Source organism: Myxine glutinosa, chromosome 5 (assembly GCF_964187855.1).
Source record: "Myxine glutinosa chromosome 5, kmMyxGlut1.1, whole genome shotgun sequence".
Lineage (NCBI taxonomy): Eukaryota > Metazoa > Chordata > Myxini > Myxiniformes > Myxinidae > Myxine > Myxine glutinosa.
This window is the reverse complement of record NC_136265.1, coordinates 176605576-176633302: the sequence shown is the minus strand read 5'-3', so window position 1 is coordinate 176633302 and position 27727 is coordinate 176605576. Positions and strand designations below refer to the sequence as shown.

The following is a 27727-nucleotide window of genomic DNA, read 5'->3' as shown; positions in this document are numbered from 1 at the left end:
TCAAAGATAATGGAGGTCAAAGGTGAAAATATGATCAACAACTCAAAAAAGCTTTCAAGTAACATACCATGAGCTGTATTTTATAGTTACTAGCAGGGACCTGTGGAACATAGTTCCGCAGAGAAATCTTTCTTTTTTGAGTGGTGTATAAGCAACAAAGTGCTGCCTCGCATGCTTCCAGAAGTTTATGTTTCGCAATATAAAGGTCGGGCATGGAACCCTGGTGTTGGGTTGGAACCTGGTTGGAACCCTGGTGTTGGGCTAGCGGCTAGGGTGCCGGCTTAGGATCCTAGGATCCTGGGTTTGAATCCCGGTCGATCGCTGAATTAACGCCAGGGGGGTTGACTCAGCCCGTCATCCTTCCGAGGTCGGCTAATTGAGTACCAGTTCACTGGTAATTGCCTGTTTGTCGTTAAAGGCGGCAAAAAGGGTTGGCGTCAGGAAGGGCATCCGGCCGTAAAACATTGCTTCAAAAAGGGGACCAAAAAACAACAACAACCACGGTTCCCGAAAAAGGCCAACCCCCTCTTTGCGGGGAAAAATGGCCTCTAAAGGTGGTTAATATAAAGGTCGGGCATGGTGATTGTGAATATGACAGGTTTGACAATGTGTTCGGCCTGAACTGCATGAAAATCAAAATGCCGGTGGGCAGAGTCAGCCTTTCTACTGATGACGATGTGGGTGGTTGTGGTGTCAACAGAAAGAGAAACAGGCAGACAGAAAAGTGCCACTACTTTTATATATCGATTAAATTAATGTACATGGAGATCTCTCTGTGTGAAGTCACTCAATAATGGGATATCCAGGTGTGCATATACCTGCAATAGCTGTAAATCTGAGGCTTGTTCCTGTTTCTGTGCTGGAACTACTTCGGTTAGCAAAGTTGACATCACTTGAACGTTTCCTTCCACAAGGTCCAACTCACTGCGCAGCTTGCCCATCTGCAGAGGAAGGACACACAAATGTAGTCAGCAAGGACACACAAATGTAGCCAGCAGGCACACCACACGCATTGTACAGTCAATAACTGTTCAAACTAGAATAGCACTCAGTAGAGCACAAACCTCTGCCAGGCTGAACAGTTTATGTTTTGTATCCCACTGATGAGCCGGATCTGGATTCGGACTTGAACCAAAACCTAATGGCCTTGTTTTAGTCACCGACTCAACGTATCCACCTAGTTTTGTTAAAATACGTACATAACTTTTTGAAATATTATGCTACACAGTCACGTGAAAAAGTAAGTACACCCCATGTAAAGTTTTGACCTTTTCAACATATTTCAACATACAGCTATTTGATCTTCATTTCAACAATATTGATAGATAAAGGTGATATAATATAACAAATATCATGAAACATTTACATTTTGTAGCCCATTGTATAATTTAAATAAACATAAATGCAAATTTCGCATGTGGAAAAAGTAAGGACACCCCTACATTTATCACTACTTCAAATACCTAAAATTAGAATCAGGTGCACCAGCTCAGGTGCAAATGATTAGAACATCATTAGAGAGGATCTGGAGGAACCTGTCTTTTTTAAACCTCAGACATTTAGTTTGGTTTGCTCTTTGTTGTTGAAGTGTGCGGCGTCACCATGCATAGATCAAAAGAGCTCTCTGAGGCCTTCAGAAAGAAGGTTATAGATGCCTACGAGTCTGGAAAGGGATTTAAAAAGATCTCCAAACAATTTGAAATCAATCATTCGACTGTCCGGAAGATCATCTACAAGTGGAGAAGATTCCAAACAACTGCCAACTTGTTCAGGCCAGGCCGCCCCAGCAAGTTCAGCCCGAGAGCAGACCGCAAGATGCTGAAAGAAGTCTCCAAGAACCCCCAGAATGTCATCACGGGACCTACAGGTAGCTCTTGCCACAGTTGATGTCAAAGTGCACGAGTCTACCATTAGAAAGAAGCTGCACAAATTTGATCTACATGGGAGGTGTGCCAGGAGGAAACCTTTGCTGTCCACAAAGAACATCAGAGCACGACTAAAGTTTGCCAGTGAACACCTAGGCAAAGACCAGCACTTCTGGAACAATGTGCTCTGGACAGATGAGTCAAAGGTAGAGCTATTTGGCCACAGTACCAGAAGACATGTTTGGTGAAAATCAAAGACAGCATTTGACCACAAGAACCTGATACCAACTGTAAAGCATGGTGGTGGAAATATTATGGTTTGGGGCAGCTTTGCTGCATCAGGGCCTGGGCAGCTCACCATCATATAATCCACTATGAATTCTTCATTGTACCAGAGGGTGCTTGAGGATAATGTGAGGCCATCTGTCGGAAAGTTTAAGCTCAACCGAAGGTTGACCTTGCAACATGACAATGACCCTAAACATACCAGTAAATCCACCAAGGAATGGCTGAAAAGAAAGAAATGGAGGGTTCTGGAATGGCTAAGTCAAAGCTCGGATCTAAATCCCATCGAGATGTTGTGGGGGGATTTGAAACGAGCTGTGCATGCAAGAAACCCCTCAAACATCGCACAGCTGAAAGAATTCTGCATGGAGTGGGCAAAAATTTCTCCCAGTCGATGTCAGAGATTGGTATACAGTTATAAGAAACGCCTACTTGAGGTTGTTTCTGCCAAAGGGGGCAATACCACCTATTAGAGCCAAGGGTGTACTTACTTTTTCCACATGCGGAATTTGCATTTATGTTTATTTAAATTATACAATGGACTACAAAATGTAAATGTATCATGATATTTGTTATATTATATCACCTTTATCGATCAATATTGTTGAAATGAAGATCAAATAGCTGTATGTTGAAATATGTTGAAAAAGACAAAACTTTACATGGGGTGTACTTACTTTTTCACATGACTGTATATCGTTTAGGGTCCCATCTCTCAATGGTGAGGAATCACTTTAGAAATTGAAAAATTCTCGCATCTGGATCCCCACCAAAATATAATCAATTTGTCCTTGTCACAGAACCAGCCTGACGACCAAATTCCATCCGAATCCGTCCACAACCTTTTGAGATATCCTGCTTACAGAAACAGACAGGGGTGAAAACATAACATCCGTAAGCCTTCGGTGGCATAGGTAATCAGGTGTTATTAACCTGCTCAGGTGTAAGTTTGATTGGATCAGAACCACCAGGGGAAATAACAGGGGGTGAAACAGGAGGTGCAGTGGCCATGACGTTTTCGATGTCGCCGACAGCACAAGCACCACCCTTGGGTCTTTGAATGGCTGGATCCACCTCAGGAATGCTCTAAACACACACCACAGATCAAAAGCTTCCAATAAGCCGATATAAAATTAACAAATAAATAACTTCAAATTAAATCTTTAATCTCAAGGAATACCTAATTTCACTGCATGGATTAAACAAATCGATTTGACGATGCTGAGTAAGCTAACCCTACCACGGGGCCTGCAACAAAAGCCAAACATCAAAGCATCCGTGTGGGGTGATTATACTTGCCCTCTGTGGTGTGTGAATGGGAGATAAAGCATCCAGATCCGTCATGGGAAACTCGACACCCTTTCGCTTGAGGTCTTCACATACCTGGACGACGCCTGACAGTTCAGGATAGGAACAGAATGCATCCGCCCACGTCTGCAAAACAGGACAGGCAATGAATGGGATATCAGAGGGTGAAACAAATCTATTTCTACTATTTGAAACAGAATCACACTATTAAAAAATAAGATCTTATTCATGTGAAATTTAAACATTTTTTACTCCTCTCCTTCAATATTTATGACTGTCTAGTGGACTCATAAGTTTTCCTATATAATAGCCAGATACAGCCTGTGGCCGCGACACAACATGTGACCTTTCGGTCTGAGATGTCCAATGCTTCTTCAAATCTACGTGCCCTTGCGGTGAGAAAGTGTTTCACGTTAATAATTTGGTCTGGACCCAAACACTGGCAATATTGCGACCACACATGGTCGCAATATGTGATGTTTAGAGTGTCCGCTCTGGGAGGTCGGGAATTTGAAGCCCGACATTGTCAAAGTAAAGACTTCAAAAACGGTACGTGCTGATTCCTTGCTTGATGTGCAACATTTACAAAGGACAGAGCACTGACAAACAACCATGGGTTGGCAATCACAGCATCGGCTTTGATGGGTCTCGTGGTGTCCTCCTGCATTGACGGTGCTTGTAAGGGAACTCATCATTATTACTCCATGTACGTGAGGCAAACACCATTCCCGGTGTGTGCCCCGGTTTAGAATAGGTACACCGTATCCCTGAGTGTCGTAAGAGGCGACTAAAAGGGTTGGCGTCAGGAAGGGCATCCGGCCATAAAAACATTGCCTCAAAAAGAGAACCATGACAATTACAACTACATATGGGCAGGGTACAGCCCGAAGTACCCCGTGGGGGACCCCACTCCCTCTCATCAAAACTCAAGGTGGGGAACCCGATTGAAGCAAGGGTGGAAATCATTCCATTTATGACGACGAAACGTCTGATGCCCGACGTGGAGATCGGTTTCTGAGATTTGGGACATGGAATGTAGGGACAATGACAGGGAGATCAGGAGAAGTGGTGGAAGTATTGGTCAGAAGAAGAGTGGACATATGTTGTGTGCAGGAGACGAGATGGAAGGGAAGTGGTGTGAGAATGGTGAAGGGTAGGCAGGGACAGAAATACAAGTTTGTGTGGCAAGGGTGCCCGGAGGGCGTGAATGGTGTTGGTGTTCTGTTTTCTGAGGAGTTTGTAGACAGTGTGGTGAGTGTGACAAGAGTGAGCGAAAGGTTAATGATGGTGAAAATGATGATTGGAAAGCTCTTGGTGAACATCATCTTGGGATATGCTCCGCAGGTTGGATCACAAAGGTGATCCCGGGGGAGGAGGCTGTTTCACAGCACCACTTGGTTGTCTGCGACATAAGGGTGAAAGGTGCGAGGAGAGCTCGGCGGGTGAAGTACCAACAGAGAATGAAGGTGTGGAGGTTGAAAGAGGTGACAGTGAGGGAGGCATTAAAAGAGAGGCTGAGTATGGTGGAGGATGATGTGGTTGAGCTTGAAAGTGGTTGGATGTCAATGAAAGATAGTCTGTTGGGAGCCGTTGGTGACGTATGTGGATGGACAAAAGGATCACCGAGGCACTCGGAAACATGGTGGTGGGATGATGAAGTTGGAAAGAAGATTGACGTGAAGAGGAAGAAGTTCAAGGAGTGGCAGAGGGCGAAGGGTATGGGGGCAGAAAAGGCAGAGCATGAAAGTTATTAGGCAGCCAAGAAGGCTGCAAAGAAAGAGGTAGCAAAGGCACAGGAGGCATGTCGGAAAATGTTCCGAGAACGCTTGGATTCGGAAGAGGGTCAGAAAGCAGTATTCAGGATTGCAAAGCAGATAGCGAAAGAGAGGTGTGATGTGATGGGGGTGAGTTGCTTGAAGGATGAAGTGGGACAAATCGTTGTGGACCCAGATGGAATTAACAGAAGATGGAAAAGATATATGGAAATACTGTTGAATGCAGAGAATGAATGGGATGGCAACATAGAGAGCAACCCAGTTTTAGGACCGGCAGAGAAGATAACCGAGATGGAAGTTGAGGAAGCGATAAAAGCAATGAAGAGTAGAAAAGCGGGAGGGCCGACGGGAGTTGTGGGAGATATGTTGAAGGCAGCGGGAAATTGGGGTGTGAAGAGAATGACAGAGATCTGCAATCTGGTGGTGAAAGAAGGCCGCATTGCAGTGGATTGGGAACTGAGTACCCTCGTCCCTCTATACAAGGGGAAAGGTGATCCTCTGGAGTGTGGCTCGTATCGAGCGATAGTTATTGGAGCATGGAATGAGGGTGTTGGAGGAGGTGTTGGAGAGGAGGATCAGGAAGAAAGTGAAGATTGACGAAATGCAGTTTGGATTTATGCCAGGAGGAGGAGCGACAGACGCGCTTTTTATTGTGAGGCAGTTGCGGGGGAGGTGGATGGAGAGGAGGAGGAAGTTGTTTCTTGGGTTTGTTGATCTGGAGAAAGCATTCGATAGGGTTCCACGTGAAGTAGTGGCATGGGCGTTGGGGAGGTTAGGAGTGGAGGAATGGTTGATCAGAGTAGTGATGGCGGTGTACGGGAGAGCGCGCACAGCTGTGGGGGCGAAGGACGGGAACAGTGGTGAGTTTGGGGTGAAGGTGGGAGTGCATCGGGGGTCGGTACTGGGTCCACTACTATTTGTGGCTGTGGTGGAGGTGCTGGCTGGGAACGTAAGGGAGGGTTTACCGTGGGAGTTGTTGTGTGCAGATGATCTGGTGTTGGTTGCAGAGGGTATGGATGGACTGAAGGAGAGGATGAACGGGTGGAAGGAATGTATGGAGACAAAAGGTCTGGGGGTGAATATCGGAAAGACGAGGGTGATGGCAAGTGGTGGAGCGTGTGGTGGGGTGGAGGGAGCTGGGAGGTGGCCGTGTGCTGTGTGCGGGAGGGGTGTCGGAGTGAATTCCATTCAATGTGCGGTGTGCGCTGAGTGGGTTCATCAAGGGTGTGGTGGTTTGAGAGGGTCGTTGGCCAGTGTGGTGGCTAGATTCGGGTGTGGGGTGTGCACAGAGGGAGCTGCAGATGGAGGAGATGTTGAGTTGGATCTTGGAGATGGCGTGAAGCTGGAAGGTGTGAAAACATTTTGTTACCTTGGAGGCATGCTGAATGGAGAAGGTGGATCAGACTAGGCAATGGTTGCTCGAGTGAGATGTGCATGGAAGAAGTTTCGGGAACTGAGTGGTGTGCTGACGAGGAGGGGAGTGTCATTGAAGCTGAAGGGAAAGGTGTATGCTGCATGTGTGAGAAGTGTTATGATTTATGGGAGTGTGACATGGGTAATGAACGTAGAGCAGCAACGAAGGCTGGAAAGGGTGGAAATGCGAATGGTTCAGTGGATGTGTGGAGTATCGTTGAGAGAGGGGAAGACAAATGATGAATTGCGAAAGATGATGGGAATAGAGCCTGTGATTGCTGTTGTGAAGAGGAACAGGTTGAGATGGTTTGGTCATGTGTTGAGGAAGGATGAAAGTGACTGGTTGAGAAGAGTGATGGAAATGAATGTAGAAGGAAGTAGAGGACGGGGAAGACCGAGAAAGACTTGGCCAAAGATGGTCGAAGAAGAAATGCGGGCAAGGGGGTTAAAAAGGGGAGATGCAGAAAATAGGGCAAAATGGAGAACATTGTCATGGGACCGCAAGGCTAACCCCCACTCTTGCAGGGAAAATGGCCTTAAAATGCCTGTTGTTGTTTGTTGTATTGATCAATTAGTACTGTATACACAAAATAGCTTTCAATGACAAGCTTTCTGCTTATCAGTGTTTCACTTGAAATAATCTTGGCTTGCTGCTACTACCCCGTTTAGGTATAACTAGAGTCCCTGTATAAAGAGAGTTGCGCCATGCGCTGACCCGAGATTTCTGGTCACGTGATTTCGTGGCGCCATTTTGTGTCTAACTTCACCGTGCGTGAACGTCAGCTTGGTACGGGAATGTTGTTTATTGCCAAACAAAATGACTGGTTGTTCTGCTTTTGGTTGTTCAAACCAATCTGGGAAATATAAGATGTATAGATTTCCAAGTGATAAAGTCAGAAGACAAATTTGGGACATTTTTGGGAAATTAAACAAGTTATGGTGAATACGACGTCTTATCTGTGCTTTTCCATATCTGTTCGACTAGACGAACCGTGCACACTGCAGGTATTTTTAAAAGTTTTTTCTCTGTTTAATTACGGCTTGGCGCAGTCGAAAATTAAGTGTTAATTAAGTCGCCAGCTATGAAACATTAATCGATCAGGCAATATCCATCAGAGTTCTGGGCAAGGGTGTAGTAATAAATGAACGTTTCAATCTTACTAGATGCCGATGACGTTTTCCTTATGTCAGAGACAGAAGCTGACTTGCAGCTTGTTAAATCATTACAATGGAAATTGAATATAAATGTCGATAAAACTAAAGTTGTACACAAAAGAAATATGGCAATACCACGTACAGAATTTGTTTTAAGTGTGTTAGACTATATGTCGGCTGGAAGTCCTACACCGGAATTGCTCTCGGCACCCTTTAAAAAATATTGGATATGCCCACACTCCTTTCTAAAAGTTATTAAAATTCAGAGAACGACAGCATTGGTTTGTCTTACTTATAATGTTAGCTCTTATATGCAGTGTTGGCTTGTAATATGCATTGCCATACCACTTTTAATATCACCACACAGCTCTTTTTCACGGCAATAGCTGAGTTTTTGACAAAACAAATATCACCTGTATGTAATAATAAGACTAAATATGTGTAGTAAATTTTTTTTTAGCAGGTTTAGAATATATCACCCCATATCGCGAATGTACATGTATATCTAATCCGACACACTTAGACACAAAATGGCGTCCAAATTTGAGTTGACACAACTCTCTATATACAGGGACTCTAGGTATAACCAACAGTTTAGCAACTATCGGGGATCCTTCTTCCTGGTGGTTGTACCCCCCCCCAATGCAAGTCGGGGGCCAAATCTTCCCCATTCTTCCCTGCTACCCAGATTCCCCAAGGCAGCACGGTCACAGTCAGAGTGCCGATCGGTCCCAATGGCCCGGACCTTTCTCTGTTGTCTCTTCTCTTTGTCTCTTAACTCTCACACTCCCCGTCTCTCTTTCCCCAACTCGAGGTGTGTGTGTGTGTGTGTGTGTGTGTGTGTGTGTGTGTGTGTGTGTGTGTGTGTGTGTGTGTGTGTGTGTGTGTGTGTGTGTGTGTGTGTGTGTGTGTACCATCCTGGATGTGAGGTATCTGTGAGTCGCTTCTGAAAGATTGATCGGCTGTCTCTGTGACAAGAGCTTATTCGAGAGAACAGTGCAGAGCTATACAGCAACAACAACAACAACAACAACTAACCAACAGTTCAGTTCATACTTGTGGGTTTAACGACAATAAACTTTTTCAGGTTGATTAGTGCACACGTGATTATTTGTGATTGATGACTGACTTTTGATTTTAAAATTAACGTACTGAAAACCTCCCAATCTTAATGTGGAGTTAGCCACAAACAACCACCCTATATAATATGGCCTCACCTGGATGAGACCCAGAACTTTATCATGCACATCCACAGGCAAACCCATTTTGGGCTGAATGAGGCGGACAAGGACGCTTTCCACAAACTCCTGCTTGGCTACCAGGATGTGGACCCGACGGCCACAGTTTTTCACACACGTCTCGAGGACCTGCAGAGAAGGTCATTCGACGGAGAATCAAAAAATACAAAAGAGTTTACACGAACAAACATTAAGATCAGAATGGAAAACGAACAAACAAAAAATGCAATCTCCAATAACAAGGCCATCGTTTATTTTGGTACCTTCATGGTCAGCAGTTTTTAAGGATTTGTACAAAGCACTCTCAGGTGATGTTGTGAAGGGTATTACAATACTAAGTGTAAAGCATTCATTAAAATCATAAATTGAAAAGAAAAATGAACGACCAAATTCATTGAAATTCCCTCTTTTAGCAATGTAAACATGAATCAACATTACAAACTGCTGGTGAAACAACAGGAAGGAAAATGTCTCGTTAATAACCCCGAGACGGACCTACTTTGCCGATGGGATCATGCTAAGCGGCGGGGATAAGCCCAGCCGCCCGCACGCAATATATCACGCAATATCACGCAATATCACGCAATAACACGCAATAACACGCAATAACACACACACACACACACACACACACACACACACACACACACACACACACACACACACACACACACACACACACACACACACACACACACACACACACACACACACACACACACACACACACACACACACACACACACACACACACACACACACACACACACACACACACACACACACACGCTGCTGGGACCAATTTGCCCTTCTCATGGAAACCAAGGGATGGGTCGACTTGACGCAGAGTCACAAATTCTGCACAAAGACGTCCAGAGCCACATCTCACCCACCGTGAGAGCCAGGATCACTTCCTTGGGGTTCTTGTTCCCATTTAACCGTTTCCTTATGGCCTTCACAGCATCTTTGGGGCTAACGAGAGGGAGGGGACAACAGTGGGGCGGTCATACGAGTGGAACTAGTACAGGCCAACGGTGTATATTTTGAAGATCATGCAAATTCACTCACCCATCCTCAGTCTCGTTGATGATGTCACATATCTCCATAATAAGATTCCAATCCTCACATGCTGAAGTGCCATTGGTTGCTTTCTCTGCAAACAAGCGTAGCGCTCGGTTTGAATCGGCCATCAACGGGGCCACTTAAGACCGAGTCAGAAAGTGAATACCACAAGGTTGACATTGAATCACAAAGATAACAGTTAAATAACAGAAAACAGTCACCATTGCAACAACATTTATGATACGAGAAAGAGCAATCAGAGATTGCAGACCCTCGCCAGGATGTGTTTTCAGTGGTTTTTAAGGCTTTTGTTTTAAAACAAATATAGCTGTCGAACCATGTGAACAATGACGTCATCGTTTTTTGTTTTGTTTTTTTTTCCACCAATTTATCCTGAGATGATGCTCAAAAAATTTCATCTTGATCGGTTGAAGTTTTGTACTTGCCGAATTATGACATCATAATGGAGGCACTTATGACATCATCATCATTAACAGATTCTACATGGACAATTCTTCACAATGAGCCATGTCTCAATTTTTGTGATGCAGCGCTTTCAGAGATAGAGGTGCAAAGTTTTTTGGATTTTCCAAAATGGCGGCCGAACCACGTGACCTATGACGTCATAATTATCATTTAAAAAATTATACAGTGGAGATGCACCTATGGTGAAAATTTCCTGTCAATTGGACCAACGGTTGCAGAGAAAATCATATTTATTCTGTGGACAAACAAACACAAACAGACAGAGAAACAAATCAAAAATCACTCACAGAGCAACATTGGCAAAACAGAGCGAAGTAGAATGCACTCAGGAGAGCATCCTTTTGACCTCAAAAATAATGTTGCCATATGTTGACCTTTTGGCCTACGCTGATCTCAAAAATAGTTGGTGGTTGAATTCAGTGACCTGATATGCAAATCCTATTCAAATTTCCAGTCAATCGGATGAAATTTGAGTATTTTAGAAATTCGGAAAAAAGTGGTTGACCTTTGGCCGATGTTATTCCAAGTCAATCGGATGAAAATTAAGGATTTTAGAAATTTGAAATGGCTGTTCACCTTTGGCTTAGGTTGACCTTTTGGCCTATGCTAATCTCAAAAATAGATGGTGGTTGAATTCAGTGACTTGATATGCAAATCCTATTCAAATTTCCAGTCAATCGGATGAAATTTGAGGATTTTAGAAATTTGGAAAAACATGGTTGACCTTTGGCCTATGTTGACCTTTTGGCCTATGTTGATCTCAAAATAGTTGGTGGTTGAATTCAGTTCGCCGATATGAAAATGCCATTCAAATTCCAAGTCAATCGGATGAAAATTAATGATTTTAGAAATTTGAAATGGCTGTTCACCTTTGGCTTAGGTTGACCTTTTGGCCTATGCTAATCTCAAAAATAGATGGTGGTTGAATTCAGTGACTTGATATGCAAATCCTATTCAAATGTCCAGTCAATCGGATGAAATTTGAGGATTTTAGAAATTTGGAAAAACATGGTTGACCTTTGGCCTATGTTGACCTTTTGGCCTATGTTGATCTCAAAATAGTTGGTGGTTGAATTCAGTTCGCCGATATGAAAATGCCATTCAAATTCCAAGTCAATCGGATGAAAATTAATGATTTTAGAAATTTGAAATGGCTGTTAACCTTTGGCTTAGGTTGACCTTTTGGCCTATGCTAATCTCAAAAATAGATGGTGGTTGAATTCAGTGACTTGATATGCAAATCCTATTCAAATTTCCAGTCAATCGGATGAAATTTGAGGATTTTAGAAATTTGGAAAAACATGGTTGACCTTTGGCCTATGTTGACCTTTTGGCCTATGTTGATCTCAAAATAGTTGGTGGTTGAATTCAGTTCGCCGATATGAAAATGCCATTCAAATTCCAGGTCAATCGGATGAAATTTAAGGATTTTAGAAACTTTAAATGGTTATTGACCTTTGGCCTATGTTGACCTTTTGGCCCTGCTGATTTCAAAAATAGTTGCTGGCTGAATTCAGTCAGCCGATATGTAAATCCCATTCATCTTTCAAGTGAATCGGATGAAAATTGAGGATTTTAGAAATTTGAAAAAAAGTGGTTGACCTTTGGCCGATGTTGACCTTTTGACCTAAAAAAAATTATAGGATTTTGGGTTGGGTGGGCACGGGTTCCGTTGGGTGGGCACGGGTTCCGTTGGGTGGGCACGGGTTCCGTTGGGTGGGCACGGGTTCCGTTGGGTGGGCACGGTTCCGTTGGGTGGGCACGGGTTCCGTTGGGTGGGCACGGGTTCCGTTGGGTGGGCACGGGTTCCGTTGGGTGGGCACGGGTTCCGTTGGGTGGGCACGGATTCCGTTGGGTGGGCACGGGTTCCGTTGGGTGGGTTAGGATTAGGTGGGCGCAGGGTCCACCAACAACCCCCTTCTGATGAAACTACCTGAAGCCAGGATCACTGGTCACATCCACTCATTCGTTCCTTTATTTTTCCCCCACCTGTGGAATAAACTTCCACATTCTCTTCTCATTCTTCCCTCCAGGTCTTCAAGACAGTTGTTCACCACCATCTCAGATCATCCCCAATCCAAACCCATGATTTTTTGTAACCTCCTTAACACCCTCCTCCCAAATCCCTCCTAATTTTGCCTCCATGAAGACGTCTTCTCCATGCATGTGTTTAGGTTCTGTTTTTGTCTGCTAAATCCTGCTCCGTTCAGTGTGCTAACTCTTCCATGAGCCTCGACTATGTAGTATGTACTCATACAAAAAAAAAAAAAAACGTATTTTTCTCTTATAACTGAAGTGCATTTTTGGCAGGTACAAGTAAAATTTACCTTTAACATGTTTACTGGGAATGTTAATTTCATTTGCCAATCCCGTTTGACGTCAACGACAAGGATGGGAGGGAGGGAGGCAGGGGAGGGAAGGGAGGGAGGCAGGGGAGGGAAGGGAGGGAGGCAGGGGAGGGAGGGAGGGAGGCAGGGGAGGGAGGGAGGGAGGCAGGGGAGGGAGGGAGGGAGGGAAGGGGGGAGGGGAGGGAGGGGAGGGAGGGGGGGGAGGGAGGGGGGGAGGGAGGGAGGGGAGGGAGGGGAGGGGAGGGGGGGAGGGAGGGGAGGGGAGAGGAGGGAGGGGAGGGAGGGGAGGGAGGGGAGGGGAGGGAGGGGAGGGAGGGAAGGAGGGAGGCAGGGGAGGGAGGGAGGGAGGCAGGGAGGGAGGGGAGGGAGGGAGGGAGGCGAGGGAGGGAGGGAGGCAGGGAGGGAGGCAGGGGAGGGGAGGGGAGGGAGGGAGGCAGGGGAGGGAAGGGAGGGAGGCAGGGGAGGGAAGGGAGGGAGGCAGGGGAGGGAAGGGAGGGAGGCAGGGGAGGGAAGGGAGGAAGGCAGGGGAGGGAGGAAGGGTGGAATGAGGAGAGGAAGCAAGGGAGAGATGAGGGAAGGATGCAAGGGAGGGTTGAGGGGAGGAAGCAAGGGAGGGTTGAGGAGAGGAAGCAAGGGAGGGTTGAGGGGAGGAAGCAAGGGAGGGATGAGGTGAGGCAGCAAGGGAGGGATGAGGTGAGGAAGCAAGGGAGGGACGAGGAGAGGAAGGAAGAGAGGGTTGAGGGGAGGAAGCAAGGGAGAGATGAGGAGAGGCAGCAAGGGAGGGTTGAGGGGAGGAAGCAAGGGAGGGATGAGGGGAGGAAGCAAGGGAGGGAGGAGGGGTGGAAGCAAGGGAGGGAGGAGGTTGGAAGCAAGGGAGGGAGGAGGGGTGGAAGCAAGGGAGGGTTGAGGGGAGGAAGCAAGGGAGGGTATGAGTGGAGGAAGCAAGGGAGGGTATGAGTGGAGGAAGCAAGGGAGGGTATTAGTGGAGGAAGCAAGGGAGGCTATGAGGGGAGGAAGCAAGGGATGGCTGAGGGGAGGAAGCAAGGGAGGATATGAGGGGAGGAAGCAAGGGAGGGTATGAGGTTTGGAAGCAAAGCAGGGTATGAGGGGAGGACGCAAGAGAGGATTGAGGGGAGGAAGCAAGGGAGGGATGAGGGGAGGAAGCAAGGGAGGATTGAGGGGAGGAAGCAAGGGAGGATTGAGGAGATGAAGCAAGGGAGGGTTGAGGAGAGGAAGCAAGGGAGGGTTGAGGGGAGGAAGCAAGGGAGGGATGAGGGGAGGAAGCAAGGGAGGATTGAGGGGAGGAAGTAAGGGGTGGCTGAGGGGAGGAAGTAAGGGGTGGCTGAGGGGAGGAAGCAAGGGAGAGATGAGGGGAGAAAGCAAGGGATGGCTGAGGGGAGGAAGCAAGGGAGAGATGAGGGGAGGAAGCAAGGGAGGGTTGAGGAGAGGAAGCAAGGGAGGGTTGAGGGGAGGAAGCAAGGGAGGATTGAGGGGAGGAAGCAAGGGAGGCATGAAGGGGGGTTGAGGAGAGGCAGCAAGGGAGGAATGAGGGAACGCATTATTATTATTATTATTATTATTATTACTAGGGCATGCCCGTACTATATATATGCCCGTACTATATATCTATCTAAAATTATATCCCCCCCCTCTATTTACATGAAATGGTTTGGTCCATTCGCAACGCCAAAGCGAACGGCGAACGGCTTGCGAGTACAGTGACAATCCCCCCCCTCTATTTACATGAATGGTTTGGTCCATTCGCAACGACCACAGAACCCCCCCCTCTATTTACATGCAATGGTTTGGTCCAAAGCGAACGGCTTCCGGAGTTTGGTAAAGAAATCGCCATCGCGTGCACAAACGCGCAGGAAAGCGAATGAATCGCAAATTCGTTTTTATTAGTTTTAAAACGTAGTTTAACGCCAACATAGTTTGCAAACGTGAAATAAATGAATACGCTCTCAAATGTGCCATCCGAGGCAGAGTGTGTCCTCCACGTTCGGCACACGCGATCGTTCGCTGCTCTCTGATTGGTTGAATCGTTTTTTGGACATAGCTCGGTAAGTAATTGTCCGATTAATATGAAACCTTGAAAAGGCACATCCTCGGGTCCCCAGCAATATACCTGGCAAGTTAAAAGTATATCGGACCCGTGGTTGTCGAGAAACAGCGGTCACAGACAAACGTACAGACAGAGATTACTGGAATTATAGATAGACTAGGGCATGCCCGTACTATATATATGCCCGTACTATATATCTATCTAAAATTATATCCCCCCCCCTCTATTTACATGAAATGGTTTGGTTCATTCGCAACGCCAAAGCGAACGGCGAACGGCTTGCGAGTACAGTGACAATCCCCCCCCCTCTATTTACATGAAATGGTTTCGTCCATTCGCAACGACCACAGAACCCCCCCCTCTATTTACATGGAATGGTTTGGTCCATTCGCAACGCCGGCACACGCGATCGTTCGCTGCTCTCTGATTGGTTGAATCGTTTTTTGGACATAGCTCGGTAAGTAATTGTCCGATTAATATGAAACCTTGAAAAGGCACATCCTCGGGTCCCCAGCAATATACCTGGCAAGTTAAAAGTATATCGGACCCGTGGTTGTCGAGAAACAGCGGTCACAGACAGACAAACGTACAAACGTACAAACGTACAGAGATTACTGGAATTATAGATAGACTAGGGCATGCCCGTACTATATATATGCCCGTACTATATATCTATCTAAAATTATATCCCCCCCCTCTATTTACATGAAATGGTTTGGTCCATTCGCAACGCCAAAGCGAACGGCGAACGGCTTGCGAGTACAGTGACAATCCCCCCCCTCTATTTACATGAAATGGTTTCGTCCATTCGCAACGACCACAGAACCCCCCCCTCTATTTACATGGAATGGTTTGGTCCATTCGCAACGCCGGCACACGCGATCGTTCGCTGCTCTCTGATTGGTTGAATCGTTTTTTGTACATAGCTCGGTAAGTAATTGTCCGATTAATATGAAACCTTGAAAAGGCACATCCTCGGGTCCCCAGCAATATACCTGGCAAGTTAAAAGTATATCGGACCCGTGGTTGTCGAGAAACAGCGGTCACAGACAGACAAACGTACAAACGTACAAACGTACAGAGATTACTGGAATTATAGATAGATTATAAAAGATGGTGATGCAGAGTGGGGATCGCGCTGAGGTATTAATACGTAATGCATCCTGCCACACAATGTTCGTCGTGTCTGGTCACAGATCAATACTGTAATCCAGCGGAGGAATCGAACAGGCACAGGTCACCACCCACCATGTGACGGTTTGTGACTCACTACTCCCTATTTTGTAACATCCGAAGGATAAAACGTAGTACTAGTAGTGACGTTTTATCCTTCGGGACATACGATACAGAGCGTTTCCCTTCGCTCTCAGGTTTGTGTACATGGCGCGAACGGGCCCACCCACGATCAACAAACACGTCTGAGGAAAAATGAAGACCACCAGAGACAGCAGCCGGTCATGCTATGGAGTCACCGGATAATTACTAATTAGACTTAGAGCGAAACATTGTGTTACATCTTGTGCTTGAGGACGCACACGGCTGTCACGTCAGAGACCGACGCAAAGGTTGCGACGCCATGTAGCACAGAAGAAACACCCTCTCGGCTCGACAGACTACAGGCCTGATGGAAGCCGGACCTACCGACTCGCTGACCGGCTGGAGAGCCGAATGCTCCCAACAACAGGAACGCCATTGCCGTGCAAGCGCCCAATGCGCAATGCTCCACGACCGAATTCGCCTTCAACGCAATGAGACGGCGGAGGGCACCTCGCGCTTACTGACTGCCCTCAGAGCATTTACACTTTGCATAAGTTAGGGCGGACACGGTCTGAGAAAACTTCCGCGTTATCTGAAGCGGGAGCGGCAACCGAACGTGAAAACTGGGTACGGCTGCAAAAGCTTGATGAGCTAATGGGCGGGGCTTAGAATTCTTGGCTAGCCAATAGGTGTGGACTAGAGTGGGTGGGACTAAGACATTTTCGGTGAGCGAATGTGGAGGCGCGGAATGGACCAGACTGACAAAACCTCATCTCGTCAGATAATGGGCGGGGCTTAACAGATTGCTCAGCTATTGGGTGGGAACCGTACTTATGGGCGGAGCCTAAATCTCGTCACGTCAACTCACGAGTGAAACATGGAATGTGCATGGAGTGGTGTAAACTCGCTTAGTCTGCAACAGGGAAATTAAAACGTTTACAATTTGCTCAGATCCCTATTTAAAAGCTCTTGTGACGTATTAGAACACTTCTTTAACACAAGTAACTTATATGCAGGAGGCCATTTGGCCCATCATGTCCATCTGCGCCACATCAACACCAGCCAGAACAATTTAAAGAAAACAAGACCGGAAGTCTACCAGCGGCGTAGCCGGGCTTGCAAAGTATTATACACCACAAACACATATTATTCGCTTTTTAAACAGTTGCTAATGCTGTTTATAACATTAAACAAAGAAATTTGGAGGAATCCAGACATCCGTGAGGTAAGTTTTACATACAGAACTGAGCGAAGTTCTACTGTAATCTAGATTATACCCCACAAGTCTTGGGTACATACCGTTTTGTTGGAAAAGCCGTAACGTCGGTGTTTTCGATATTTTATGGTCATTTTAACAATCGGTTTGTTTGTGTTTCACACTGAATGAAAAACGTAAAGGTACAGCATGGCGATTGTGATATATGACAGGTTCGACGATATGTTTCGGCCTGAACGGCATATAAATCAAAATGGCGGTGTGTGGAGTCAGCCGCCGTAATGACATCAGACGTAATCACATCACCCCGTCATGTGACCAGATCCTCAGCTCTGATTGGTATACGTTTGAGGGGACATACATACATAGACAAAAAGTGTTCGAGATGGCTTTGCCCTATGGGCTACGCCGTAAAAAGAAAATGAAAAAAGTCACTTTTTGGGGTTGTTTTTGTTGGTTTGATTTATTTATTTATCTTTTGTCGATTATTTTTGTATCGTTTTTTTTTTTTTTTTAGATTTTTTTTGTTTTTTTTTTTGTTTTGTAGTTTATTTTTTTGTGAGGTTGTTGTCGTTTTTCTTTTGAAGGTTTTTTTAAATAATTACCCTCGCCAGAGGAGAGGGTATTGCATTTGAGTTTGTTACTTGCCGGAAAATATTCCAGCAAGTATGTTGATCGGTTGGTTTGTCTGTCTGTCTGCCTGTTTGTGTGCAGCACTACGTCTACATCGTTGCACATGGAATCGCCAAACTTTACACACATATTTGCTTTGCCCTGGAATAGACTGTGCCCAATTTTTAACTCTCTCGGCCCAAAGCCTCCATTATGACGTCATAATTTGATAATTCGACAAGTACAAAACTTCATCGAATCAAGATGCAATTTCTTGAGCACCATGTCGGCATAAACTGGTGGAGAAAAAAAAAATGATGAGGTCACCCGTCACGTGGTTTGGCCACCATCTTGGAAAAACCGAAAAATTTGCACCTCTATATCTCCGGAAGTGCTGAATAGAAAAAATTGAGACATGGCTCATTGTAAAGAACTCTCCATGGGGAATAAAATATGTTAATGATGACGTCATAGGTCACGTGGTTCGGCCGCCATATTTGTCCAAAATGGCGGACAAAAGAGGACCTTCCGGCAAGTCCTCGGTCTCTGACCGATTTTTCATTTTTTTGTTCGTTTGTCCACACAGAATAAATATGATTTTCTCTGCAACCGTTGGTCCAATTTACAGGAAATTTTCACCATATGGGGCAACTCCACCTGTATAATTTTTAAATTATCATTATGACGTCATACGTCACGTGGTATGGCCGCCATCTTGGAAAAACGAAAAACTTTGCACCTCTATCTCCAAAAGCACTTAATAGAAAAAATTGAGACATGGCTCATTGTGAAGAACTCTCCATGCAGAACAAAATATGTTAATGATGATGTCACAGGTGCCTCCATTATGACGTCACAATTCGACAAGTACAAAACTTTATCCGATCAAGATGAAATTTCTTGAGCATCATCTCGGGATAAATTGGAGAAAAAAAAAGTGATGTCATTGGTCACATGGTTCGTCCGCCATCTTGGAAAAACCGAAAAAAATTGCACCTCTATATCTCAAAGCGCTGCATAGAAAAAATTGAGACATGGCTCATTGTAAAGAGCTCTCCATGTCGAATAACATATGTTAATGATGATATCATAGGTCCCTCCATTATGACGTCATAATTCGACAAGTACAAAATGTCATCCGATCAAGATGAAATTTCTTGAGCATCATCTTGGGATAAATTGGTGGGAAAAAAATAATAACAATGACGTCATTGGTCACGTGGTTCGGCCGCCATATTTGTTTTAACACAAAAGCCTTAAAAACCACTGAAAATACCTCCTGGCGAGGGTCTTAAATCTCCGATTGCTCTTTCGTGTTGTTTTTGTAGTTTACTTTTCTTTGTAGTTTTATTTGGAAATTTTGTGGGTTTCTTTGTGTTTGTTTATTTTTCTTTTGTAGTTATTTTTTGTTTGTTTTTGTAATTTTTTGTCAGTTATTTGCAGTTTATTTTTCTTTTATAGATTTTTTCAAAAGTTTTATGTGTTGGTTTTTGCATATTTTTGTAGGTTATTTTTCATTTTTCTTTCCGGGGTAGTACAGTAGTGGTTAATGGTTAATTCACTACAGTGGTTAATTTTAGAGGATGATATCCCTGACCCATTAGCACAAAAATAAATTTTTGGTAAAATAATAAGCCGGAAAATCGTGTTTTAAAATCGGAATATTTTCACTTCTGTTAAGCAAATGAGCTACTTCTGTCTAAATCACGTTGACGTCATGGGTGCACAACTCATTGATGGACATGTACATCTGCATTTCATCACAAGTTATTATAGCGTTAAAGATGCCGATGTGCCAAGCTTTTAACTGTTCGAACCATTGAGAAATTTGCCCAAAGTCGTTTTTTTTGCATCCCTGACCCACAAAAAGATTGTCAATGATTGTGTGCTTTGTGGTTGAAAACCCAAGCAACAACCAAATTCAACATCAAAACGTATGTTCAATCAAAATACCATGTTGGTTGTGAAGACCACTTCGAGCCGTCAGCATTTGTATTTGATAAACAGGCTCATGACCTGGGAAACGAGCCTCAGAAATTTCTGAAACACGATGCTGTACCGACACTTACCGGGCGAGTCACTTGTTGATTTGAAGCCACGCCCGTGAGCCAAGCTCAAAGAAAGTCCTCAAGTAGTTATCTATATTACTAGAATACTAGCAGAGTCGACCTGTTGCTTCGTTGATGGACCAATTGGTCATCCCGTTTGCCAACAATTGCTATATTGCTTCACTGCGTCTGTATTTAATCCTTCTGTATTGAATCCGTACATCACAATAACTCGACCAGCATATGGGAATATTTCATTAGTTTATGAAATGTCCTCAGGTCTATTATTGATCGTGGCTCATGGTGGCTTCGTTTGTCATATGCCCTGAGGGAAGCTTACATTCTCCTGAGATAGCCGATCAATGTCCCAGGAGCGAGCCAGCTGCCCTTCACCGCACAGTCTTCCATAATGTTAAACTGGCCCGCAGCATGGCAACAACCAACAAATCCTGCAGAGGTCCGCAAACGCACTGCTGTGGCTTAGCCTTCGCATTTGGTTGCTTCACAGCCTCAACTGACTTTCGTATAGTTTAGGTTTACCACCTCATATTTTATTACTTCACCACTGTGGTCTAACTATTCCCCTCCCACCACCCGTATAACCCACTCCCACCACCCGTTAATTGGGGAAAAGGCAAAAAAGTTAATACAGTACATGGAAAAGGCATATTTTATAACCCTTCCTGCCCCATGCACCAAAATAAAATACAAACCAAGACTCAATCCCATGACAAAACGTTTCATTGTAGGAAATGATTTTTATTGAGGCGAGAATATCACAAAGTACTTTATCAACTGCCATTCCATACTAAAGTTACTTGTTCTGCGGCACAATGTTGCATGATAAAAGGTTAAATAAGGGCAAATAAATTTATTACCGGTAATCCGTCCAGCAGAAACGTTGCGCACAACAAACCAAACCAGCGTGCCAAATCGAGTACCCGCCGAGTACCATCACTTGGACGAGTTCCTCGTCTTGGAACACTGCTTTGTCTGTGCTTTAGCAGCCACTCAGTGGAACATACACACCGAGTGTATAAACGTGTGCGTGGCGTCCATGTTCACGGGTTATCAACACACATGCAATTGCAATGGATACGGGGCACGAACCCAAAAAGGGAGCGCGGCGAGCCCGGGCGGCGTACCGTAGAGTGCTTAAGCTCGATCAGCATGGCCTACGTTCTATAATCGGCACACACACTGGTCAAAGGTCACCAAAACGTTAAAAAGAAAATAAATAAATAAAAAGGAACCATTTTCAAGCATAGCTCTTCACTCTCCTTTGGCCCCATAAATAATCCTTCAGCTTGTCCATTTTGGTCACAGGGAGGACAAAACACACAAATATTTACATTACGAGATGAACAGCTTCTCCCAGTACAGGTAATAAAAAGGATTTATTCACTTCAATGGCGTGTGCTCGTGAAAACATCCAAGCCAGGTTTTACTCCCAGTGTAATACTTTTCAGAACGATCCTTTGATACAAAACACTTCGAAACATTTGGATCCAGGAAAAAAAAATACATTCCATCGTCGACAAAACACGGACAGACCTGGACAATCCACCCTCGAGAAACTTCCATCAGGGAACAACCAAGTCTCGCAAAGCGTGAACAAAACGAGATCCTAACGAAACGACGATGGGCTACGTGTCACGCAAGGCATTCGGACCGCGTTAAAACGGGCGATTCCTGGTGCTCTCAGCCTGTTTGTACACATTCAAGGAAATGCATCAGTCTTTGACAAAGCCATGCCAAGCTACAAGACCGTCTCCTAGCTAGTGTGGCCGGGCCCAAAATCCGAGAAGAGATGTCAAAACTCCCTGTGCTTCAAGTTCCCCCAGCTCTCGGGTGGAGGAAAAGAGTTCACCTCCCCCATTTCGACAACGTCTTCGGTACCGAGACGGTAGAAGAGCTTGTAGCGGAGCCGCACCTTTTCCTGGAGATAAAGATTTGGGAAAGTAAATAAAAAAACAGCAATTAATAAATTGATAGACAAGTTATGGCAACAAAGAAGTGAGTGACCCATCACTGCCACATGGCATTATTGGTGCCCATTCCCAATGTCTTCCTTGATGAGCGCCATCTGGCGATGCACGACTCCTCTCCGAGTGGAGAGGAAAAAACAAATTAATGTAAAAGCTCCATGCCAAAATGTAAAAACTCAAGGTCACTGGAACACAAACGGCAACTTCTTTTTGAAAGGTAAGCAGGCACACATGCTCATATATAGGAAGAAAGCAACGACAGGAATCCTTACATTGGGAATCACACCAGGACAAGACAACTCGGAGGTGAGTTCCCCAATCACGAGAACCAATACAACCTTGAAGTTGATAAATGTGGTTTAACCATTTGCATCACCCGTACCTTGTGTGGATTTACCAGCAGCATGATCTGAGTTACAGCAGCAGGGGAAGACACCGGGTTGTAAGCCGGGAGGTCAGTGCCAGAAGGAGCCTGAAGTTTCACGCGCATGGACTGCAGGACAAGGGTTTCAAACACTTTACGAGCCAAAGTCAGGTTAATAAACGCGTCCAATTCAGCGTTAAAAACAAAACGGTTTCTCAGAAGACATTACAAAATGACATCCGACAGAAGCACTTACCTTTGGCACAGCAGCCTGAAAGCTGAGCTGAGACAGTGGCCACGGAGCGGCGCTCATAGTGGACACGACAACCACTAGGACGTCGGGTCGACCGGGTGGACAGTCCCGAGCGAAATGCATCAGGACCCGCACGCCGCCTTTGTCATAGACCGTCATTGGGGGAATGCTGCCTGGAGTCAGGTAAGAAGAGAGATCGTTTTTCCTTGAAGTGAGACTATAAACATCCAATAAACAATGCGGCCAAAACTCAAATTGCTTCACTAGCGGATCACATACACAAAGCAGACGAGCCTGGTTGATCCTTAACTCAGCTGGCACTTACTTGGTTGAATAGTCTCCAGTGGCACCGTCACATTGAGCAGGGGGCCCTCATGGGGAAGACCTCCCGTAGTTGGTGGGCTGCAGGAAGTGGCAGTAGGAGATCCATGAGGAGAAACGACCAGTGGGGAAAGTGTCACCGGTGCAGTAGTCTGTTTCTGCAGGTCACGCAAGGTACGCTTGGCCTGTGGCGAAGGCCTGACAGGGGAGCATGAAAAGTGAGCAAAACGAGATAAGCACACATTGGTGTTCTCACGTGCCCGTCGAAGCTCTGCAGTTCCACCTGACAATCGATACAGGTAGTTGTTTGTACTGATTCAGGACCATGTATTAAATAAGTGTTTGTGTTTGGATAAATAGACCGGCACTGAGAGATGGCCGTAGCACTCTCGCTGCAATGGTTCATGGATTTTTACCACACACGTGCGAAGCGATAAGTGGGGTTAAGCAATTGGTTCCATTTGTCTGCCTGTCCTGTCCTCAAACGTCAGTTTATGATGGAGAAGGAACTCAATTTCAATGGAATGTTACATTTTGAGCATGAATCAGACCACAAACCTGTAGTGTAGCAGTACTTTGGCTTTGAATTGGTCCCGATCGCACATGCGTAGAGAGAAGTGAGATAACTAATTTTTTTTGCTCTGCCTGCCTGTGGTATTAAATTAAATTAAACTTAACTATTAAATTAATTTACTTAATTAATTTAATTTACTTTTAACTATTAAACTTAACTATCAAACAATTAAACAAAACTGAAAATCATTCCAAACAGGAAACGTACTGTGTTTAAGGACATTATCGTTTTACGTCATCTCGACCAATCAAATTTGTCACCGCAGAACCTGCCCACATCCTTGTTTCTCAAGACTGTGTGGGGTAAGGTGTTCGATGATGTCTCTAGTGTTGAATGCTATCCTTTGTAAAATACTGTTATATGGGAATTAGTCAATAGTCATGTGAACAAATCTTGCACCGAATGAATTGCATTTCTCTGAATGATCCACAAGATGTCAACAGGATCTAGTGGTACAGACTACGCTTGAGAAAGGAAATAAATAATTAGATATCTGGAGTTACTTCAGGTATAAATGCTTCTTCTTCTTCAGCATGATGATCCCACTTCAAGTGGGGTCACCGACACGAATCCTGCTCCACCATTCGGGTCGATCGTGAACCCATTATTCCTTATCCAACCTTTATCCTTCATGTCCGCTTGCACACAATCACTACATCTGCTCTTTGGTCTTCTGTCTCTTTCCATGTGGTATAATTATCATCATCATTCGACCCACATACTCCTCATTCCTTCTCATCACAAGCAATACCATCTCAATCTACTTCACTGTACTTCTTGGATGCTTCAATCACATTCACAGTTCCTTTGATGTATTCGCTCCTCACAAGGTCTTCTTGCATTACACCACACAACCATCTCGGCATCCTCATCTCAGCCACATACAATCTTTGCTCCAACCTTCCTATCATCGGCCAGGTCTTCACGTACAACAGCACTGGCTTCACTACCGTTCTGCACACCTTTCCCTTCAGTCTCTTCGGCACCTTTCTATCACAAAGCACTCCTGAAACCTTCCAGTTACTCCATCCTACCTGTATCCTGATGCTCATCTCTCCCCATCTAACTCACCATCCTGCTGCATTAATGACGCCGGGTTCTTAAACTTCTGCATCCCCTTGATCTTTTCCCCTTGCATGACCACTCCGTTTCCCTCTACCTCTTCACTGCTCACAGTACATCTCATGTATTCTATTATTTGACCAACTAATCCTCAAGCCCCGATGTTCCAATTTCAATTTTACCTTTCCCTTACTTTCTGCAAATGATACTGTCAACTGCAAACAGCATGCTCCATGGTGTCTGTGTTGTCAAAGCATCCATCATAACAACAAACAGAAATGGGCTCAGTGCAGAGCCTTGATGAACACCGACTTCGACCCTGAAACTATCCATCACTCTAGCACTGCTCCTCACTCGTGCAGAGCACCCGTTGTACATATCCTAGATCAGCTTCACTCTGGCACGGATCTCTATTTCAAACAGATCCACAACTCTTGTCACGGCACTCTATCATAGGCCTTTTTCACATCAATAAACACCAAATCTAGATCCTTCTGTCCTTCTCTACACTTTGTCACCATCTGTCCAAGGGCAAAAATCGTGTCCAAAGTGATCCTGCCTGGCATAAATGCAAATTGCTCTTCTCTGACCATCGCTTCCTCCATCAATCTTTTCTCAACAATTCTTTCCCAGGTCTTCATTGTGTGAAACATCAGTTTCGTGCCTCTGTCGTTGGTGCACACATGCACATCTCCTTTCTGCTTGTAAATCGGGCCCAATATGCTTTCTCTCCACTGATTCAGCATTTCTTATTCTTCATAAATGTTCCAGAACAGCTTTTTTTTTTTTTTTTTTTTTTTTTTTGTATACTGAATCTGGTTGATCTTTTGTATGCTCGTGAAAGAGCTAACATTTACTTCACAAACAAATCAACCAGACAAACAAAACACACAAAAAGAGGGAGCGGAAAACAAGATGGGGAGAGAAGGGGAAGCACACAAACACAACATTTGAGAGCAGGGAGATGTGTGGAAGGGAGAGGGCTTGGGGGGAGGAGGCATGGGAAGCGGGGGGGGGGGGGGGGTGGGGGTGGAGGGAGAAGTATAAAACACAAGGACACCAAGGACTTCCAGGACAGAAGTTGGTATTTCAAAAAAGTGGAATTGGGGTGAAATTAGCGGGGGTAGAAAAGATCAAGGTTTTGGATGGGGGAAGATAAGAGATGGTGGTGAACAGCTGTTTTAAAGACCTGGAGGGTGGAGTGGGATTGAAGAGAGTGAGGGAGTTTGTTCCAGAGGCAGGAGAAAAGAGGAATGAAGGAGTGAAGGTGAGCAGAGAGTCTTGATTTTGGCAGTTTGACCATAAGAGGGTTGCAGGCAGATCTTGTGCGACCTGTAGGAATATTTGCGGGACAGAGCCCAGAGAGAGCTGGGGGGGCAAGGCCAGAGAGGAGTCGGTAGAAGATGGAAAGACCACCAACCTGCCTGCGGTGAGTGAGTGAGAGGCCCTTGGAGTTAGCTTCATCGCGGGAGATTCCAATGATTCTGAATGCTTTGGTTTCAACAGCGTGAAGACGAGCTAGGTGTAAGGCAGGAGCACCAGCCCAGAGGGGAGAGCAGTATTCCATTGAGCTGCGGATGAAAGCCTTGTATGTGGTGAGGAGCTCAGGTGTGCCAAGGAAGGACTTCGCACGACGGAGGATGCCCAGTCGGCGACTGGCTTTGGAGGCCAGATTTGAAATGTGGTTTTCCCAGGAAAGATCATGGCAGATAGTGAGACCCAAAAGCTTGAGTGACAGAACTTCTTGGAGAGGATTATTCAGAAAGTGGATGGGAGGGTTGTCCAGTCGGTCTTTTCGGAGAGACATCGTAAGAGTGTGAGATTTGTCAGGATTGAAAGACATGTTCCACTTGTTTGCCCAGTCTGTGATTTTGCTACAGCTGTCTTGCTGTCTTGCTACAGCTACAAAGCTGTAGCAAGAAGTCCCTCTTCCCTCTTCACCCAACACCTTCCACACTTCAACAGGTATAACATCTGGCCGAACTGTCTTACCATTTTTCATTCTCGCTAATGCTCACCCTACCTCCTCCTTCTGGATGGTTCTTGTTATCCATTGGTTTGCAACTGGTTCTACTCCCTGAATTATTGGATTTTCCTCATTTAGCAGTTTCTCAAAGTATGATTTCCATCTCTTCTTTATCTCATCATCCTCAGGATCTGCATTCCATAGGTTTCAGCAAATAGATTTTACAGCCAGATGCCTTTTCTGATGCCAACTCTCCTTTAATCTGGGCTTGGGACTGCCAGTGAATGCGCTGACTTACACATGACTTAGCTGGCAGTTGCGGTCGTTTTTCTTATATGATCCTCGGAACCGGGACGGATCGCACGGCTGGTAATATATATATATATATATATATATATATACACGTATACATATATATTGTTACAGACGTGCCTTAGATGTTATTTACCGAGCGGTTTGGTATGACCACGTCTGCACAAGTTACCCGATTATACCCGAACGTTGACTAATCGCGCTACGCTAGGTCAATGAAGGAAAAGACACACAGCTGGGATTCAAATGACACGACACCAGGGTTCAGTTCTCAAGACCTCCGGAGGAGGTTATATTGTTACGGAAGGTTAGATTACAACTACAAGAGGGACAGCATAGTAAGATAAGCACTTAGACACACTCTTATATTATTCCCAACAGACGACAGATAAACGGGACAAAAGGCTGACTCACACGGGGATTGATGGCTAGGAAAGGCAGGATCGATGGCTCCAGGTGCACCTGGGCTCAGGGACAGAATCGACCCGGTCCGGTCCAGAGATGCGGGAGGTTTCACAGCGCTCGAGGTGGCGTCTTGTCGTCTCAAGCTGGGGGCGCATCTCTGGTCACATCCGGTCAGTCGCTGCGTATATCCGGCGGGGAGTGACACGCCCTCGGCTCGTTAGCTCCGCCCCAGATGGAATCGGTCCGCCCTTCTTATTGGGTGCGGGGAGGGTTACCAGGCTCCGCCCTTGACGAGGAGCTGACAGGGAGCCCCTTCGTGGTAACCCCGTCGGAGCGCATGGTCATGGCG

The 27727-nt window shown here is 45.4% G+C and overlaps 2 protein-coding genes across 7 annotated transcripts in view; both read right to left on the bottom strand.

Annotated features, from left to right (window-relative positions):
* Positions 1–16847, bottom strand: part of LOC137426686 (target of Myb1 membrane trafficking protein) — a 51953-nt gene extending 35106 nt beyond the window's left edge. The window contains exons 1-7 of one of the 2 annotated variants that reach the window (XM_068115471.2): positions 16642–16847; positions 10108–10192; positions 9933–10011; positions 9019–9168; positions 3450–3584; positions 3084–3236; positions 819–941 (exon numbers count right to left, since the gene is read on the bottom strand). In XM_068115471.2, coding sequence (XP_067971572.2) covers positions 819–941; positions 3084–3236; positions 3450–3584; positions 9019–9168; positions 9933–10011; positions 10108–10192; positions 16642–16693 — 777 coding nt within the window. In that variant the 5' untranslated portion in view covers positions 16694–16847. The remainder of the gene's footprint in view (positions 1–818; positions 942–3083; positions 3237–3449; positions 3585–9018; positions 9169–9932; positions 10012–10107; positions 10193–16641) is intronic. The other variant, XM_068115470.2, reaches the window with a different exon arrangement.
* A 4024-nt stretch (positions 16848–20871) lies between these two features.
* The window catches only part of LOC137426687 (ADP-ribosylation factor-binding protein GGA1), a 66761-nt gene continuing 59905 nt past the window's right edge, over positions 20872–27727 (bottom strand). For all 5 annotated transcript variants that reach the window (XM_078779122.1, XM_078779121.1, XM_078779123.1 and 2 more), the window contains 4 exons: positions 23064–23257; positions 22742–22911; positions 22504–22614; positions 20872–22072 (listed from right to left, as the gene is read on the bottom strand). In XM_078779122.1, coding sequence (XP_078635248.1) covers positions 21947–22072; positions 22504–22614; positions 22742–22911; positions 23064–23257 — 601 coding nt within the window. In that variant the 3' untranslated portion in view covers positions 20872–21946. The remainder of the gene's footprint in view (positions 22073–22503; positions 22615–22741; positions 22912–23063; positions 23258–27727) is intronic.